Source organism: Oncorhynchus tshawytscha, linkage group LG07 (genome assembly GCF_018296145.1).
Source record: "Oncorhynchus tshawytscha isolate Ot180627B linkage group LG07, Otsh_v2.0, whole genome shotgun sequence".
NCBI classification, from domain to species: Eukaryota; Metazoa; Chordata; class Actinopteri; order Salmoniformes; family Salmonidae; genus Oncorhynchus; species Oncorhynchus tshawytscha.
Genome location: NC_056435.1, coordinates 64,856,371 through 64,877,003, shown reverse-complemented (window position 1 = coordinate 64,877,003; position 20,633 = coordinate 64,856,371). Strand labels below are relative to the sequence as shown.

The window sequence follows — 20,633 nt, the reverse complement described above, 5'->3', positions numbered from 1 at the left end:
ATGCTGACTGTTCTGCTCTCTTCTCTCTCCCTCTCTCTTTAGACTATGCTGACTGTTCTGCTCTCTTCTCTCTCCCTCTCTCTTTAGACTATGCTGACTGTTCTGCTCTCTTCTCTCTCCCTCTCTCTTTAGACTATGCTAACTGTTCTGCTCTCTTCTCTCTCCCTCTCTCTTTAGACTATGCTGACTGTTCTGCTCTCTTCTCTCTCCCTCTCTCTTTAGACTATGCTGACTGTTCTGCTCTCTTCTCTCTCCCTCTCTCTTTAGACTATGCTGACTGTTCTGCTCTCTTCTCTCTCCCTCTCTCTTTAGACTATGCTGACTGTTCTGCTCTCTTCTCTCTCCCTTTCTCTTTAGACTATGCTGACTGTTCTGCTCTCTTCTCTCTCCCCCTCTCCCTCTCTCCCTCTCTCTTTAGACTATGCTGACTGTTCTGCTCTCTTCTCTCTCCCTCTCTCTTTAGACTATGCTGACTGTTCTGCTCTCTTCTCTCTCCCTCTCTTTTAGACTATGCTGACTGTTCTGCTCTCTTCTCTCTCCCTCTCTCTTTAGACTATGCTGACTGTTCTGCTCTCTTCTCTCTCCCTCTCTTTTAGACTATGCTGACTGTTCTGCTCTCTTCTCTCTCCCTCTCTCTTTAGACTATGCTGACTGTTCTGCTCTCTTCTCTCTCCCTCTCTCTTTAGACTATGCTGACTGTTCTGCTCTCTTCTCTCTCCCTCTCTCTTTAGACTATGTGTAACAGGGTTATATTGGTGATTCCCCTTGCCACTTTATTGTTAAGCCAATGGGTTTTTGGTTTGAGTTTGTCTTGCCTTCACCTACTCAACATGGCATCTTATTGGCTGGTTTGCGTAGCTTGCTTACGAGGGGGGATGTTCCAGTTAGAATCGTCCCAGTGAACAAGCACCAAACCAGCGGTAAGTTGTTGGTTGCAAAGCACTTTACATCAAAGTGATTTTTTTTACTAGTGATGATTTAAATGTACAATTTATATCAAATTGTTTGTAAATGTTATTCGAACATCATACATAAGATGCAGCGGTTTTTGGAGAATATTTGTTGTGCATTTTGTTGTAAAGAATTCCCGCCAGTACTAGCTAGCAACTTACTGTGTCTGGTGGGGGGGGTTCATATATTTTGTACAGTGCGTGAGTGCAGAGTTGGATGGTGAGACGTGCATTGCATGACGTGCAATTTTGTGCCATTCCTAACAGGTACATTGTTAAAGATATTATATTGTATATTGTAATTCTATTATTTTGGTAACTGCCCCAGTGAACAAGCACCAAACCAGCGTGCGTGAGTGCAGAGTTGGATGGTGAGACGTGCATTGCATGACGTGCAATTTTGTGCCATTCCTAACAGAATAAAGCTACATGACTGGTGCTACATGTTGGAGTTCTGTGTCGATGACTGATTGTACACAACGCAAGACGAGTACTGTTACATATGCTGACTGTTCTGCTCTCTTCTCTCTCCCTCTCTCTTTAGACTATGCTGACTGTTCTGCTCTCTTCTCTCTCCCTCTCTCTTTAGACTATGCTGACTGTTCTGCTCTCTTCTCTCTCCCTCTCTCTTTAGACTATGCTGACTGTTCTGCTCTCTTCTCTCTCCCTCTCTCTTTAGACTATGCTGACTGTTCTGCTCTCTTCTCTCTCCCTCTCTCTTTAGACTATGCTGACTGCAATCTCCATGAGTGCCATTGCCACCAATGGTGTTGTTCCAGGTGGGTGAACATGCGTTGGCATCTGGCCTTGCTATTGGGACTACTACTTCTACTAAAGAGCTGGTTTTGGCTCAAAAATGCATATTCATCGTTTTAGCCCTAGCAACGCTATAATATTAGTCACGTCCAGACTCCTGGGACCCCACATGAAACTCATATGGCTGTGTTTATATGATTAGATATGGTATGTAATAATCACGTCTCATCCTGGCTTTACTCACCCCTTGGTTGGATGAGATCAGAGGTGAGAGGAAATGACATGCTTGGGCAGTGAAGTAACAATGTAGCCACCATTTTGTGGTGTAAATCTGGGTCATGTTCATTAGGCACCAAATGTAGAAAATGGATTGAAATAGGGAGGGACTGCCTGGACATGTCCAATAAGAAACACTCATTTTCATTTCCCAAAGTCAGAGACCCTGCTCTGATTGGAGAATAGCAGGGTTTGGGTCATTTACATTTAACATGACATGAAATACAGTGATGCTGTAAAAGACGAAATTCACACACATCATTCCAAATCCATATAATTTCAAATCAGTTAATTAGTTTGTATACAAACTGTCATTTAAAAGTACAATATGTCATTGAAAGAGTGTGTGTATTTATTTGCTGTCTGCAGCTGGAGGCTCCTACTACATGATCTCCCGTTCTCTGGGGCCTGAGTTTGGGGGCGCCGTGGGCATTTGTTTCTACCTGGGAACAACGTTTGCTGGAGCCATGTACATCCTGGGGTCCATCGAACTCTTACTGGTAAGAACCTGGGCTTGAAATAATTATCTTTATATCTATCCAGCTCTCTCTCTCTCTCTCTCCCTCTCTTTCTATCTCTCTCTATCTCTCTCCCTCTCTTTCTATCTCTCTCCCTCTCTTTCTATCTCTCTCTCTCTCTCTCTCCCTCTCTTTCTATTTCTCTCCCTCTCTTTCTATCTCTCTCTCTCTCTCTCTCTCTTTCTATCTCTCTCTCTCTCTCTCTTTCTATCTCTCTCTCTCTCTCTCTCTTTCTTTCTCTCTCTCTATCTCTCTCCCTCTCTTTCTATCTCTCTCCCTCTCTTTCTATCTCTCTCTCTCTCTCTCTCCTCTCTTTCTATCTCTCTCTATCTCTCTCCCTCTCTTTCTATCTCTCTCTATCTCTCTCCCTCTCTTTCTATCTCTCTCTCTCTCTCTCTCCCTCTCTTTCTATCTCTCTCTATCTCTCTCCCTCTCTTTCTATCTCTCTCTCTCCCTATCTCTCTCTCTCCCTCTATCTCTCTCACTCTCCCTCTGATTGCGTGTATCTGTCTGTTTATCTTTCCTTCTGTCTGCCCATCTCGCTCTCTCTTTCATCTCTCTTTCAATCTGCCCATCTCGCTCTCTCTTTCATCTCTCTTTCCATCTGCCCATCTCGCCCTCTCTTTCATCTCTCTTTCCATCTGCCCATCTCGCTCTCTCTTTCATCTCTCTTTCCATCTGCCCATCTCGCTCTCTCTTTCCATCTGCCCATCTTGCTGCTCTCTTTCATCTCTCTTTCCATCTGCCCATCTTGCTCTCTCTTTCATCTCTCTTTCCATCTGCCCATCTTGCTCTCTCTTTCATCTCTCTTTCCATCTGCCCATCTCGCTCTCTCTTTCATCTCTCTTTCCGTCTGCCCATCTCGCTCTCTCTTGCCTCTGCCCATCTCGCTCTCTCTTTCATCTCTCTTTCCATCTGCCCATCTCGCTCTCTCTTTCCATCTGCCCATCTGCCTCTCTTTCATCTCTCTTTCCATCTGCCCATCTCGCTCCCTCTTTCATCTCTTTTCCGTCTGCCCATCTCACTCTCTCTTTCATCTCTCTTTCTGTCTGCCCATCTCGCTCTCTCTTTCATCTCTCTTTCTGTCTGCCCATCTCGCTCCCTCTTTCATCTCTCTCTCTGTCTGCCCATCTCGCTCCCTCTTTCATCTCTCTTTCCGTCTGCCCATCTCGCTCTCTCTTTCATCTCTCTTTCTGTCTGCCCATCTCGCTCTCTCTTTCTTATGTTCAGTCCTGTCTTTGTGCATGTCCTCCTGTCCCTCTTAATTTGTCTGTCTTTATTTCTCTTTATCCTGCTTTGATGCTATTTTCTCCCTCTCCAACTGTCCACAAAGAATTCTAATAAATATAAAGATCATTCATCGTTGTCTGTCCCCCTCCGTCTCTTTTTCCACACTGAATCCTCCTCTCCCTGTCGCTGCTCTCTCTTGGATTAAGACCTGAGTAATTATGTAAATTCTGCATAAAGGAGAGATAAGGCCATTGACAGAATAATGAGACCATTCTTAGAAACTGCCATCACTTTGGTCCAGTGTTATCTACACACTAGGGGTGCATCTCAATTGTATTTCCTTGATTCCACGCCTCCTCTTTCCTTGTCTTCCTCTCAATATGCATTGGAGGTCTGAGGTTTCTCCACTCAGACTATCTCCTCTCACACATTTTGACAAGAGAGCGAGGCGAGAGCACGCAACGACATCACTATCACCAAAAGCGACAACAGTGACACATCAAAGGCTGTGAGTGTGACAGGCTTGTGATGCTGAAAATACAGCGACCATTATACCTGCGCACTCCCATGTAGGAGAGCACACTTTTTGTCAAACACAAAGACAGAAGTCACACACAGCATGATGTTAAAGAGAAAGCAGCCTGTTCACTCAGACATAAGCCAGTTGATCCCTATCGTTATTTTCAGAGATAGCTAGCTAACAGCAGCAAGCGAGCTGCAATAAAATAAAATGAAAACAGTTCCACTCACCAAATTATGATAAATTGAAACTTAACTTCTTGTTGAAAGTTCATCTTGAAAAGGGAGAAGTTAAGAAATTAGCAACAACATCCTCTTTGATAACACCTGCTGCTGCTACACACTAGCATACAACAAAACCTAGCAGAACCGTAGGAAAACTGCTACACACTAGTCTACAACAAAACCTAGCAGAACTGTAGGAAAACTTCTACACACTAGTCTACAACAAAACCTAGCAGAACTGTAGGAAAACTGCTACACACTAGTCTACAACAAAACCTAGCAGAACTGTAGGAAAACTGCTACACACTAGCCTACAACAAAACCTAGCAGAACTGTAGGAAAACTGCTGCACACTAGCCTACAACAAAACCTAGCAGAACCGTAGGAAAACTGCTACACACTAGCCTACAACAAAACCTAGCAGAACTGTAGGAAAACTGCTACACACTAGCCTACAACAAAACCTAGCAGAACCGTAGGAAAACTGCTACACACTAGCCTACAACAAAACCTAGCAGAACCGTAGGAAAACTGCTACACACTAGCCTACAACAAAACCTAGCAGAACCGTAGGAAAACTGCTACACACTAGCCTACAACAAAACCTAGCAGAACCGTAGGAAAACTGCTACACACTAGCCTACAACAAAACCTAGCAGAACCGTAGGAAAACTGCTACACTAGCCTACAACAAAACCTAGCAGAACCGTAGGAAAACTGCTACACACTAGCCTACAACAAAACCTAGCAGAACCGTAGGAAAACTGCTACACACTATTGCACAGTGACCTGTCAGCCTTCGAGAAGGTGGAAGTTTCCATACGTTTTTGTAAAAATGGTAGAACCCATTACAATGAGAACTTGTTCTCAACTAGCTTACCTGGTTAAATGAAGGTGAAATCAAAAATCAAAAAAACAAATCAAAATGTGATTGGTTGATTCCACTGTCACTCCAGAATTCTGCCCTTAAGGTGTCTGCAAACATAGGTTTGCTAGGCGAAGAGGACATCTGAGCCTCGCATACTCCCTTAAAAGACCTTGACTTGAAAAATGAGAAAAAAACTGCAATATTACTGTTTGTCCCTTTTGAGATGCCGTATCAACAACATAGCCAGTGTACGCTTCCTCAAAATAATCAGAATTAATCTAAGCTATATCAAGAAATCTGTCATTCATTTGTATGTTTTTGCAAAGGCGGTCTTAGTCGCCCAATTTTACATCTAACTAAGATATTTGTTGCAGTATTTCTTGTTGAATGACAACAAACACTTAATTGAAGAATCCCTTCCATAGTTCCTCGTCACCGAAGAAGGGGCATAGACTTCGGTACCAAACTTCGATGTGTGTGCTCAACCAGCTGAACAAACAAAAACGTCACACATTTTTGGTCATAATATATGCACAAACTGTTTCAACAGGGAAGCATGCGACAGGCTTAATACAGTTGACTGACAGGCTTAATACTGTTGACTGGCAGATGCCTTCTGAGGGCTTAGCCAATGGTGAGCTACACTCTTAGAAAAAGGGTTCCAAAAGGGTTCTTTTGGCTGTCCCCATAGGAAAACCCTTTTTGGTTCCAGGTAGAATCATTTCAGGATCCGTGTAGAACCCTCTGTGGACAGGGTTCTACCTAAAGGGTTCTACCTGGAACCAAAATGCGTTCTTCAAAGGGTTCTCCTATGGGGACAGCTGAAGAACCCTTTTAGGTTTTAGATAGCATATTTTTCTAAGGGAACACTAAAGAAACATCCTGATTGGATTACATTATTTATTCTCAGTTTGAACCCTTTCCACACTGAAGATATTCAATCAGAATGTCATTGAAAATAATAATAGAATTAGAATATAATTGAAAAGATCAAGTTAAAGTTAAAACAGCATCTAAATGTGGGATACTTAGTCAGTTGCACAAGTGAATGCATTCAACCGAAATGTGTCTTCCACATTTAACCAAGCCCCTCTGAATCAGATAATTATTTTACCATGTAAATTGACTGAGAACACATTCTCATTTACAGCAACAACTTGGAGAATAGTTACAGGGGGGAGGAGGGGGATGAATGAGCCAATTGGAAGATGGGGATAATTAGGTGACCATGATGGATTGAGGGACAGATTGGGAATTTAGCCGGGACACCAGTGTTAACACCCCTACTCTTACAATAAGTGTCATGGGATCTTTAGTGACCACAGAGATTCAGGACACCCATTTAATTAACATCCCATCCTAAATACAGCACCCTGTCCCAAATCACTGCCCTGGGGCATTGGGATATTTTTTTAGACCAGAGAAAAGAGTGCTTCCTACTGGCCCTCCAACACCACTTCCTGCATCATCTGGTCTCCCATCTAGGGACAGACCAGGGACAACCCTGCTTAGCTTCAGAGGAACGCCAGGAGTGGGATGCAGGGTGGTGTGCTGCTGGCAACTAATGATGGGGCAATTACAGGTTTTATGATTTCATTAACGGCAAAGCTATTTTTCTATTTGTATATTTTTAGACCCGTGATAAGATATAATGGTGATTCATTTAGAACAGGAATCCCATGCTTGGGTTGTTCAACCCTCTATTTGAAAGGGTTTAATGGGAGTGTCAGATTATGTGTTTCTACAGTTGATTTAGTTCTCACTCTCCCTCTCCCTCCCCCCCTCATAGGTCTACATCCTCCCCCAGGCAGCCATCTTTAAGATGGAGGGTCTGGAGGGGGCCGAGGCGGAGGCGGCGATGCTTAACAACATGCGTGTGTACGGCACCATTGTGCTCAGTTTCATGGCCACGGTGGTATTTGTGGGGGTCAAGTACGTCAACAAGTTAGCCTTGCTCTTCCTGGCCTGCGTCATCCTGTCCATTCTGGCTGTGTATGCCGGAGTCATCAAGACGGCCATCGAGCCACCTGACTTCCCGTAAGGAACCCTACTGTTTAATTAGCCTGGTTCCAAGTCTGTTTGTGCTGTCTTGCCAACTCCTACGGTCATTGTCACATGAGAATGACCATAGGAGTTGGATAGAAAGCACAGACAGGTCTGGGACGAGGCTACTCTTCAATATTGGGGCTGATCCAAACTTGAAGAATATAGGTGTGATGTGAATTATGTTTCATGTAAATCATTTATCGATCGATTTTTGGCAGATATGGGGGATTTGGGGTTTGAGACTGTAAATGGCAGAAACATTCATGCCATGCTAGAAATGTACACATTAAAACACATGTTCACCCATTTTAAGATTATTTTAAGTACAGTATATTTAAAAATCTAAATTATATTCACAGCACATAAGCAGATGGGTTAAATAGAACATATTCATCTTGTGTAACATTTTCAGTAGGGAGGACTCTACTGTTCAATATGGGGACCGTTACCCACAGACTTGTGCTAGCTTTCAAAGCCAATGCCTAGGCTTCGGCTCAGGTGGCTAACTCAGTCTAAAGAGTTGGACGGGCTTCGAATCCCGGTCGGTCACACTGACACACTAACACATCTCCCCTGCTACGCAGAGTGTGTCTGCTGGGTAATCGCCCGCTGATCTCCAAAGGGTTCGACGTGTGCGCCAAAACATTGGAGAGTGGCAACGGCACGGTCACCACCAAGCTGTGGAGCGTCTTCTGCGACTCGCCCTTCCTCAACGCCACCTGCGACGAGTACTTTGTCAACAACAACGTGTCCTTCATCCAGGGCATCCCTGGCGTCATGAGCGGCATCCTCAAAGGTGAACAAACACAAGCTATTGGTCCTCCGTGGCTCAGTTGGTATAGCTTGCAACACCAGGATCGTGGGCTTGATTTCCGCTGTGGTCACCCATACGTAAAATGTTTGCAAGCATGACTGAAGGTCGTTTTGAATAAAATTGTTTGCTAAAATGCTAATGTTATGTTACTATATTATTATAATAGCTATTATTTTGTGGCTATCTACTTCTCCTTTCTAAACAGTTACACACAGCACAATTATTCTGGTCCCCCTAGACTCAGGTCACTGTATCTACAGTACAAATAACATGTATTGTTCTGGTCCCCCTAGACTCAGGTCACTGTATCTACAGTACAAATAACATGTATTGTTCTGGTCCCCCTAGACTCAGGTCACTGTATCTACAGTACAAATAACATGTATTGTTCTGGTCCCCCTAGACTCAGGTCACTGTATCTACAGTACAAATAACATGTATTGTTCTGGTCCCCTAGACTCAGGTCACTGTATCTACAGTACAAATAACATGTATTGTTCTGGTCCCCCTAGACTCAGGTCACTGTATCTACAGTATAAATAACATGTATTGTTCTGGTCCCCCTAGACTCAGGTCACTGTATCTACAGTATAAATAACATGTATTGTTCTGGTCCCCCTAGACTCAGGTCACTGTATCTACAGTACAAATAACATGTATTGTTCTGGTCCCCTAGACTCAGGTCACTGTATCTACAGTATAAATAACATGTATTGTTCTGGTCCCCCTAGACTCAGGTCACTGTATCTACAGTACAAATAACATGTATTGTTCTGGTCCCCTAGACTCAGGTCACTGTATCTACAGTACAAATAACATGTATTGTTCTGGTCCCCCTAGACTCAGGTCACTGTATCTACAGTATAAATAACATGTATTGTTCTGGTCCCCTAGACTCAGGTCACTGTATCTACAGTATAAATAACATGTATTGTTCTGGTCCCCTAGACTCAGGTCACTGTATCTACAGTACAAATAACATGTATTGTTCTGGTCCCCCTAGACTCAGGTCACTGTATCTACAGTATAAATAACATGTATTGTTCTGGTCCCCCTAGACTCAGGTCACTGTATCTACAGTACAAATAACATGTATTGTTCTGGTCCCCCTAGACTCAGGTCACTGTATCTACAGTACAAATAACATGTATTGTTCTGGTCCCCCTAGACTCAGGTCACTGTATCTACAGTATAAATAACATGTATTGTTCTGGTCCCCCTAGACTCAGGTCACTGTATCTACAGTACACATGCTTACACACACTTGCGGGAAACATACTACAATTTCTTTACTTGGAATTTCTGTCAGCCCTCTTGGATCTCTAAGATCTTGTTCTCCTGGAACTTAAGGTCAAGCGATTTTAAATGATATTGATGTATCTAATCTCTCTCTCTTCATCTCCCTTACCTTCCCTTCTCTCTCCCTTTCCTCCCTCTTTCCCTGTTTCCTTCTCCTTCCCCCCTCTCTTTTTTCCTCTCCCCCCACCCCCTCACACACAGAGAACCTATTTGGGAATTACCTGGAGAAGGGGGATCTGGTGGCTAAGAAGGGGATTGCGACCGTGGAGGGCCCTGATGACACTCTGACCAACTCCAACCGTTACGTCCTGGCCGACATCACCAGCTTCTTCACCCTGCTGGTCGGAATCTACTTCCCCTCCGTCACAGGTCAGCTGACAGGAAGTGGATGATGCAAAGAGGAAGAGACAGAGGGTTGACTCTCAAAAGTAATTTTCCTTTTATTCCTCGTATCCTCAAAGGGTGAATTCACCAAAGGTGAATCTCGAGGAGGAGAGAGGACACAAGCAATCAAGGGAAAATACTTTTGAGGTTCAGCCTTTGTGTTGTTTTGTGAGTTTTGTTTTTCTATCTGGGGGTTTATGGGAGATTTACATCAATTCATTGAAAGATTGAAAGGATAAAGTAAAATATTCATCTGATGTCAGAATTTCGTCAACACAAAAAAAGCAGCTGTTTGTTATTAGAAGGATAATGTTGTTGTGTTGTTCAGTTGTAGTAATTTGACAAAATGAGAGTTCCTTCTACAGTGACCTCTCTACTTGTGTGTCACAGGGATCATGGCCGGATCAAACCGCTCAGGAGATCTACGCGACGCTCAGAAGTCCATCCCCATCGGCACTATCATGGCCATCACCACTACCTCAATAGTGTGTATCCTTGTTTTATTTTTTATTTAACCTTTATTTAACTATCCTTATACTGGTCCACTTCTGAAGTCAGTGGGCTAGTGCACGCTACTTATAGCTGTGGATCACATGTTATCTGTCAATAGTAAAATACCTCCATTTTATACAAAAACTTTTGGTATTTTACTTTCCAACATAAATACATACAAGTTAGGTTGAATTGAATTGAGCCAATGGCCTCAAGCTTGTTACTGTATGTTACGAATGATATCCATGTTGCTCTTCATCTTCATCTCAAGTGACCATTACAGGACAAAGCAATCAATCATGTATAAAAATACATCAGACATAACCCAACAATAACCGCTCTGTCGAACCGTCATTACCTCACTGCAGCACTGTAAACTCAGTGTGCAGATATCAAACAGATATGTGAGGATATGTCCCTATGTGCTAGATCTGTCTGTCTGTCTGTCTGTCTGTCTATTTTCCTTAATGTGACCTTTTTATAGACATGTCAGCTGTGATCCTGTTCGGTGCCTGTATCGAGGGAGTGGTCCTTAGAGACAAGTAAGTAATGGATAATAAGTTCACATTTCTGCTAAATTGTTTCAATATTTCTCAGTCAACCTTTTCCAGTGCTGAGGTACTTGGTGAGGGAGGCCATTTAACTGAAAACGTTTTTAAACATTTTGCAACGGAAAAGGAAAATGATCACGTTTAATTGCAGTATTAGACCAGGTCGTCCCTCCAATGTTTCAGTCAGTTTTCTTCAGTTTGGTTTCTAATGAGTAGGATCCTGGTAATTGGCTCTCCTAGCTTTCTCCATTTCTGATTGGCTGGATGTCATGTCCATCTCCCTCAGGTTTGGGGAGGGCGTCAATGGCAACCTGGTCATTGGCACCTTGGCCTGGCCGTCCCCGTGGGTTATTGTCATTGGCTCCTTCTTCTCCACCTGTGGGGCGGGGCTTCAGAGCTTGACGGGTGCTCCGCGTCTCATGCAGGCCATCTCCAGGGACGGTGTCGTGCCCATTCTACGGGTCAGTCTGTCATTGTCAACATTCTAGCATTTAACACTGATCTGGGACCATTAGTTATGATAACTCTGTCAACATTCTAGCATTTAACACTGATCTGGGATCATTAGTTATGATAACTCTGTCAACATTCTAGCATTTAGCACTGATCTGGGACCATTAGTTATGATCTGGGACTATTAGTTATGATAAGTCTGTCAACATTCTAGCATTTAACACTGATCTGGGACCATTAGTTATGTTGGTTTGTCAACACATCTCATATCAGTCTCAGGTGACATTGATCACTACCAAACTCCTCAGTAGTATCCACATTCAACCTGCCTTGAAATAATGGAGGAACTACTGTTAGTTCAATCTGTATTCCATGTAACATCTCTGTGTGGGATGTGTCCTCCCAGGTATCTCTATTCCATCTAACATCTCTGTTAGATGTGTCCTCCCAGGTATCTCTATTCCATCTAACATCTCTGTGTGGGATGTGTCCTCCCATGTATCTCTATTCCATCTAACATCTCTGTGGGATGTGTCCTCCCAGGTATCTCTATTCCATCTAACATCTCTGTGGGATGTGTCCTCCCAGGTATCTCTATTCCATCTAACATCTCTGTGGGATGTGTCCTCCCAGGTATCTCTATTACATCTAACATATCTGTGGGATGTGTCCTCCCATGTATCTCTATTCCATCTAACATCTCTGTGGGATGTGTCCTCCCAGGTATCTCTATTCCATCTAACATCTCTGTGGGATGTGTCCTCCCAGGTATCTCTATTCCATCTAACATCTCTGTGGGATGTGTCCTCCCAGGTATCTCTATTACATCTAACATATCTGTGTGGGATGTGTCCTCCTAGGTATCTCTATTCCATCTAACATCTCTGTGTGGGATGTGTCCTCCCAGGTATCTCTATTCCATCTAACATCTCTGTGTGGGATGTGTCCTCCCAGGTATCTCTATTCCATCTAACATCTGTGTGTGGGATGTGTCCTCCCAGGTATCTCTATTCCATCTAACATCTCTGTGGGATGTGTCCTCCCAGGTATCTCTATTCCATCTAACATCTCTGTGGGATGTGTCCTCCCAGGTATCTCTATTCCATCTAACATCTCTGTGGGATGTATCCTCCCAGGTATCTCTATTACATCTAACATATCTGTGTGGGATGTGTCCTCCCAGGTATCTCTATTCCATCTAACATCTCTGTGGGATGTGTCCTCCCAGGTATCTCTATTCCATCTAACATCTCTGTGGGATGTGTCCTCCCAGGTATCTCTATTCCATCTAACATCTCTGTGGGATGTGTCCTCCCAGGTGTTTGGCCATGGGAAAGCCAACGGGGAGCCCACCTGGGCCTTGCTACTGACAGCGGGTATCTGTGAGATTGGGATCCTCATTGCCTCTCTGGACGCAGTGGCTCCTATCCTCTCCATGTGAGTGTCTATGAGCCAGACCAGGAGTTGTTCCCCAACTATGGGTCCTAGTTACAGAATATAACTATTTGGACAGTTAAAACTCTGGGTCCTAGTATTTACAGCCTATGATTAGGGCCCAGAGTTTTCCTGATGAAATCACATGACCAGGTACAACTCTTGGCCCTATTCATGTGTGCTGGGGTGCACTCATCCTGTACTAATATGATTTGTCCTAATATGGACACCGTACATATGACATTAACTATCTGCAATAAATCTATCTGCAATATTAAAGCTCCCTAAAAATAGAGACATCTGACAACGGACAAATACTTCTCAGCACTTGATAAGGTGAAGTTAAACATCTTAACACAATGCAATGATTTACTAGTATTTATATCTTAGAATTGTTTTCATTTGGTTATAAGCAACATATAAGCAAGTAATGTGTCCAAATAAAGACAAAATGTATTTTTTATTTGTGAGGCACTTTGCTGTCTCTCTTTCACCTTTTGTAATGTCTGAAGGCGTTGTTTCCTTTGTGTAGGTTCTTTCTGATGTGCTACATGTTTGTGAACCTGGCCTGCGCCTTGCAAACCCTCCTGAGGACGCCGAACTGGAGGCCGCGTTTCAACTACTATCACTGGTGAGACTCACAACAACTCGTCAAATCAACGCATCCTGAGAGATGATGGAAAGGCCTTGAATGTGTCTGTGTGTGTTTTTATTCTGTTTAATGTACAGGAGATGTTGTATGTCCAGTATATTGTAGTTCTGTCTGCATGTGTCTGTCTCTAATGTCTCCTCCTCTCTCTCTGTCTCTAATGTCTCCTCCTCTCTCTGTCTCTAATATCTCCTCCTCTCTCTCTGTCTCTAATATCTCCTCCTCTCTCTCTGTCTCTAATATCTCCTCCTCTCTCTGTCTCTAATATCTACTCCTCTCTCTGTCTCTAATATCTCCTCCTCTCTCTCTGTCTCTAATATCTACTCCTCTCTCTCTGTCTCTAATGTCTCCTCCTCTCTCTCTGTCTCTAATGTCTCCTCCTCTCTCTCTGTCTCTAATATCTACTCCTCTCTCTCTGTCTCTAATGTCTCCTCCTCTCTCTCTGTCTCTAATATCTACTCCTGTCTCTAATGTATCCTCCTCTCTCTGTCTCTAATATCTACTCCTCTCTCTCTGTCTCTAATATCTCCTCCTCTCTCTCTGTCTCTAATATCTACTCCTCTCTCTCTGTCTCTAATATCTACTCCTGTCTCTAATGTATCCTCCTCTCTCTGTCTCTAATATCTCCTCCTCTCTCTCTGTCTCTAATATCTCCTCCTCTCTCTGTCTCTAATATCTACTCCTCTCTCTCTGTCTCTAATATCTACTCCTCTCTCTCTGTCTCTAATATCTACTCCTCTCTCTCTGTCTCTAATATCTACTCCTCTCTCTCTGTCTCTAATATCTACTCCTCTCTCTCTGTCTCTAATGTCTCCTCCTCTCTCTCTGTCTCTAATATCTACTCCTCTCTCTGTCTCTAATGTCTCCTCTCTCTGTCTCTAATATTTCCTCCTCTCTTTCTCTGTCTCTAATATTTCCTCTTCTCTCTCTGTCTCCTCCTGTCTCTCTCTGTCTCTAATTTATCCTCCTCTCTTTCTCTGTCTCTAATGTCTCCTCTCTCTCTCTCTCTCTCTCTCTCTAATGTCTCCTCCTCTCTCTTTCTCTGTCTTTAATGTCTCCTCTCTCTGTCTCTAATGTCTCCTCCTCTCTCTCTATCTGTCTCTAATGTCTCCTCCTCTCTCTTTCTCTGTCTTTAATGTCTCCTCCTCTCTCAATTCAATTAAATTCAAGGGCTTTATTGGCATGGGAAACATGTGTTAACATTGCCAAAGCAAGTGAGGTAGATAAATATATAGATATAGATATATAGATATAGATATATAAAGTGAGTATATAAAGTGAAATAAACAATACAAAATTAACAGTAAACATTACACATACAGAAGTTTCAAAACAATGAAGACATTACAAATGTCATATTATATGTATACAGTGTTTTAACAATGTACAAATGGTAAAGGACACAGGATAAAATAAATAAGCATAAATATGGGTTGTATTTACAATGGTGTGTGTTCTTCACTGGTTACCCTTTTCTCATGGCAACAGGTCACAAATCTTGCTGCTGTGATGGCACACTGTGGAATTTCACCCAGTAGATATGGGAGTTTTTCAAAATTGGATTTGTTTTCAAATTCTTTGTGGATCTGTGTAATCTGTGGGAAATATGTCTGTCTAATATGGTCATACATTGGGCAGGAGGTTAGGAAGTGCAGCTCAGTTTCCACCTCATTTTGTGGGCAGTGAGCACATAGCCTGTCTTCTCTTGAGAGCCATGTCTGCCTACGGCGGCCTTTCTCAATAGCAAGGCTATGCTCACTGAGTCTGTACATAGTCAATGCTTTCCTTCAGTCACAGTGGTCAGGTATTCTGCCGCTGTGTACTCTCTGTGTAGGGCCAAATAGCATTCTAGTTTGCTCTGTTTTTTTTGTTAATTACTTGACACATTGGAAATAATTATCTTTTTGTTTTCTCATGATTTGGTTGGGTCTAATTGTGCTGCTTTCCTGGGGCTCTGTAGGGTGTGTTTGTGAACAGAGCCCCAGGACCAACTTGCTTAGGGCTCTTCTCCAGGTTCATCTCTCTGTAGGTGATGGCTTTGTTGTGGAAGGTTTGGGAATCGCTTCCTTTTAGGTGGTTATAGAATTTAACGGCTCTTTTCTGGATTTTGATAATTAGTGGGTATCGGCCTAATTCTGCTCTGCATGCATTATTTGGTGTTCTACGTTGTACATGGAGGATATTTTGGCAGAATTCTACATGCAGAGTCTCAATTTGGTGTTTGTCCCATTTTGTGAAGTCTTGGTTGGTGAGCGGACCCCAGACCTCACAACCATAAAGGGCAATGGGCTCTATGACTGATTCAAGTATTTTTAGCCAAATCCTAATTGGTATGTTGAAATTTATGTTCATTTTGATGGCATAGAATGCCCTTCTTGCCTTGTCTCTCAGATCGTTCACAGCTTTGTGGAAGTTACCTGTGGCGCTGATGTTTAGGCCAAGGTATGTGTCGTTTTTTGTGTGCTCTAGGGCAACAGTGTCTAGATGGAATTTGTATTTGTGGTCCTGGTGACTGGACCTTTTTGGAAAACCATTATTTTGGTCTTATTGAGATTTACTGTCAGGGCCCAGGTCTGACAGAATCTGTGCATAAGATCTAGGTGCTGCTGTAGGCCCTCCTTGGTTGGTGACAGAAGCACCAGATCATCAGCAAACAGCAGACATTTGACTTCGGATTCTAGTAGGGTGAGGCCGGGTGCTGCAGACTTTTCTAGTGCCCGCGCCAATTCGTTGATATATATATGTTGAAGAGGGTGGGGCTTAAGCTGCATCCATGTCTCACCCCACGACCCTGTGTGAAGAAATGTGTGTGTTTTTTGCCAATTTTAACCGCACACTTGTTGTTTGTGTACATGGATTTTATAATGTCGTATGTTTTACCCCCAACACCACTTTCCATCAGTTTGTATAGCAGACCCTCATGCCAAATTGAGTCGAAGGCTTTTTTGAAATCAACAAAGCATGAGAAGACTGTGCCTTTGTTTGGTTGTCAATTAGGGTGTGCAGGGTGAATACATGGTCTGTTGTACGGTAATTTGGTAAAAAGCCAATCTCTCTCTGACTCTAATGTCTCCTCCTCTCTCTGTCTCTAATGTCTCCTCCTCTCTCAATTCAATTCAATTCAATTCAATTCAAGGGCTTTATTGGCATGGGAAACATGTGTTAACATTGCCAAAGCAAGTGAGGTAGACAACATACAAAGTGAATATATAAAGTGAAAAACAACAAAAATTAACAGTAAACATTACACATACAGAAGTTTCAAAACAGTAAAGACATTACAAATGTCATATTATATATATATACAGTGTTCTAACAATGTACAAATGGCTAAAGGACTCTGACTCTCTCTCTGTCTCTAATATCTACTCCTCTCTCTGTCTCTAATATCTCCTCTTCTCTCTCTTTCTCCTCTCTCTCTCTGTCTCTGTCTCCTCCTCTTTCTCTGTCTTTAATGTCTTCTCCTCTCTCTCTGTCTCTAATGTATCCTCTCTCTCTGTCTCTAATATCTACTCCTCTCTCTGTCTCTAATATCTCCTCTTCTCTCTCTCTCTGTCTCCTCTCTCTCTGTCTCTAATGTCTCCTCTCTCTCTCTGTCTTTAATGTCTCCTCCTCTCTCTCTGTCTCTAGTGTCTCCTCCTCTCTCTTTCTCTGTCTCTAATGTCTCCTCCTCTCTCTGTCTCTAATGTATCCTCTCTCGCCCTCTCTCTCTGTCTCTAATGTCTCCTCCCTCTCTCTCTGTCTCTAATGTCTCCTCCTCTCTCTTTCTCTGTCTTTAATGTCTCCTCCTCTCTCTCTGTCTCTAGTGTCTCCTCCTCTCTCTCTGTCTCTAGTGTCTCCTCCTCTCTCTTTCTCTGTCTCTAATGTCTCCTCCTCTCTCTCTGTCTCTCTGCAGGGCCCTGTCCTTCCTGGGTATGAGTCTGTGTCTCTCACTCATGTTCATCTGTTCCTGGTTCTACGCCATCGTCGCCATGGTGATCGCTGGCAGTATCTACAAGTATATTGAGTTCCGCGGGTGAGTGAAGAGCTGCCTGTGTTCTATCAGCCACCATTCAGGCGGTCCCATTACGGGGGAAATGTATGGTTTGAACAGTTTAGTGTTATGGCTTGTGCTGAGACAATGTCTTGGGTTCCAATGACATGGCTTGGTGGGAAAGCTTGGTTGAAAACAGAGTATAAATTCTGTCTGTGGGAAAATATGCATTAAAGTGTTTCAACGATGTGAGTCAACGATGCTTCCCGGGCGGATGTTTTAAGTGATTTTAAATAGCCTACCTGGCAGTGAAAATAAGCTTGATATTTAGATGTGTTAGAAGCCTGTGTATTTGGCTGAATAACAATGTTATAACTTTGGCATTTGAATTTGTCATAGACATGAAATAACAGAGTTATAGATCATGATGTAAAAATAACTTACTATGTATGATTGAATGATATAACCTCATGTGTCTGTGTGGCAGGGCGGAGAAAGAGTGGGGTGATGGGATACGAGGCATTTCTCTCAGCGCCGCCCGATACGCTCTGATGAGACTGGAGGAGGGGCCTCCGCACACCAAGAACTGGAGGTGAGATTCACACACAAACAAATAAGCTACACAGGCACATTTGTGTATCAGCTACATAAGTAACATGAAAATAAACAACAAGTCTGTGCATGTTGAGCATTTCGTTTCATTCATCTCTAGTTTCAAGCTGCTTGCAGCAGTAACAGTAGATAATTGTTTTTCAGACGTACTTGTGATATCCTCAGTGCGCACACTCTCTCTCTCTGTCTCTCTGTCTCTCTCTCTCTGTCTCGCTCTCTCTCTGTGTCTCTCTCTCTCTCTGTGTCTCTCTGTCTCCCTGTCTCTCTCTCTCTGTGTCTCTCTCTCTGTGTCACTCTCTCTTTTTATTTAACTTATTTTCTGTCTTTCTCACCTCTACGATACCTTCTTTCTTTCTCTCTGTCACCTTGCTCTATCTCTCTCTGTTTTTCATCTCTGAGCTGCACTTTTTTTTAAATTCAATTCAAAATGTTTTACTGGCATGACAGAAGTGTGTATATAAATATATTTGTACATTGCCAAAGCAACACGTTGAAACCCTTTCTCTTATTCCTTCCTTCCCTCTTTCCTTTCTTTGTGTCCCTCCTTCTCTCTCCCTCCAGGCCTCAGCTGCTGGTGTTGGTCAGTACAGACGTGGAGCAGAATGTGGAGCAGCCTCGTCTGCTCTCCCTGACCAACCAGCTGAAAGCAGGCAAAGGGCTGACCATCGTGGGCACTGCCTTGGCGGGCACCTATCTGGAGAACCACCCCCAGGCCCAGCGGGCAGAGCAGGTTAGATACCAGGCAGATCCCATGGCATCCCACTGCATAGGTCGTGGAAATTCTAATAAAAAAAATCCCACTGCAATTAGATTTGCAAATCTGGAGCTGGTTAACAATCCACTTAACAGTGCAGAGACCAACAAAGAAAATGCAACCTCTGTGTACGTGGCAGTTTAACAGGTGTGTGAGATCATGGTGTGAACATAGTGAACAAACAGGTGATAACAGCACTTCTGTTACTCCTTTCTGCTGGTAGAATTGTTGCTGCTGCTCAAACTAGCCTCCGTTCTTTTCATATCTCCACACAGCTGTGTCCTTGAAAGGAAAAGAACGGGATGGATCAAAAACTGTGGACAGTCTCAGAGGCTCTTTTGTCTTTGGCCGTGTGACCAAGTTACTCAGAAACAAGAGAGGGAAAACAAAGGCTTCTTCTTACACGAGAGAAACAGACAGTGGAAATGTACAGGTTTAAGGCTTATTTTATCTTTATTTAACTAGGCCAATCAAATTGAAACAAATTCTTACTTTCAATGACGGCCTAGGAACAGTGGGTTAACTGCCTGTTCAGGGGCAGAACGACAGAACGACCTTATCAGCTCGGGGGTTTGAACTTGCAACCTTCCGGTTACTAGGCCAACGCTCTAACCACTAGGCTACCCTGCCACCCCCACAGTGCATGTGTATAACAGAGTTTGTCATTTTGCGCCCATACATATCACACAAACAGCACTAATCTTTGATCGCTGTTCCAGTGTCCACTCTAGCACTTAGAATTAAGCCGTACCTACAGTCAGTGTCCATTTCACCTTTATCTCAGCCTTCACCTGCTGGGCAAGTCGTTGTCATCAAGGGCAGTTTTTTTCTAAAACTAATGGTGAATCGGTACATGTATTCGTATTGAACCGTTCGCTACAGGGACCACAGTGCACGGTTGGGTACGCACTGCAAACCGAACAATACATTAATCATATATATATATATTTCATTGTAAAAAATATATATTATTGCATAAACCGATGGCGTATAAATTAACGTGGGCAAAATATCCACATAGTCATAAAGTTGTCTTTAAAAAATATATGTTTTGTCTCATAGCTGCATGCGGCTCCGCTCATTAGTTATCTCACTCCAGTGAGAACAGATCTGAGAGACAGTAGCAGCAATTAGTTTATGAAGGAACAGATCTGAGAGACAGTCGTAGCAGCAATTAGTTTATGAAGGAATTAGCAGTTAGCTAAATGCTAAGGAGCAACACGGCAAGCATTGGCGAGCCAGAACTAGAAGACGCCCCAGTATCATTCAGGTCTGCCGTCTGGGAATATTTTTGGTTTCCCTGTAAACTATAACTGGGATTGCCAACGAGTGGTGGACATAACATCTACAACATGTTCATTGCTGATAGCCTGTTCGAGTGGCAATACGAGTAACATGACTACTCATCTGCGCCGACATCACCCCAGAAAGCCAATCGGTGGGACTAGGCGAACAAAATGAAACGGCAACCACTTCCCCCCACAGCCTTCAGGCAACCACTTCTCCCCACAGCCTTCAGGCAACCACTTCTCCCCACAGCCTTCAGGCAACCACTTCTCCCCACAGCCTTCAGGCAACCACTTCTCCCCACAGCCTTCAGGCAACCACTTCTCCCCACAGCCTTCAGGCAACCACTTCCCCCCACAGCCTTCAGGCAACCACTTCTCCCCACAGCCTTCAGGCAACAATATGACTCCGGTAGGGATAAATAAATCAACGCAGCCATAGCAAAATTCCTAGCGGCAGATATGAGACCCTTCTCTGTGGTAGAGAATGCGGGGTTCAGAAACATGTTTAAAGTGGTCGAGCTATTCACTATTCCTTCCCGCA

General features: G+C 43.3%; 1 protein-coding gene across 1 annotated transcript in view; it reads left to right on the top strand.

Annotated features, from left to right (window-relative positions):
* Positions 1–20,633, top strand: part of slc12a5a (solute carrier family 12 member 5a) — a 175,100-nt gene that overhangs the window by 132,565 nt on the left and 21,902 nt on the right. The window contains exons 5-17 of the mRNA XM_042324822.1: positions 1,675–1,729; positions 2,352–2,482; positions 7,132–7,379; positions 7,973–8,184; positions 9,703–9,870; positions 10,276–10,374; positions 10,862–10,919; positions 11,215–11,389; positions 12,700–12,818; positions 13,348–13,446; positions 17,360–17,479; positions 17,925–18,029; positions 18,611–18,779. Coding sequence (XP_042180756.1) covers positions 1,675–1,729; positions 2,352–2,482; positions 7,132–7,379; positions 7,973–8,184; positions 9,703–9,870; positions 10,276–10,374; positions 10,862–10,919; positions 11,215–11,389; positions 12,700–12,818; positions 13,348–13,446; positions 17,360–17,479; positions 17,925–18,029; positions 18,611–18,779 — 1,758 coding nt within the window. The remainder of the gene's footprint in view (positions 1–1,674; positions 1,730–2,351; positions 2,483–7,131; positions 7,380–7,972; positions 8,185–9,702; positions 9,871–10,275; positions 10,375–10,861; positions 10,920–11,214; positions 11,390–12,699; positions 12,819–13,347; positions 13,447–17,359; positions 17,480–17,924; positions 18,030–18,610; positions 18,780–20,633) is intronic.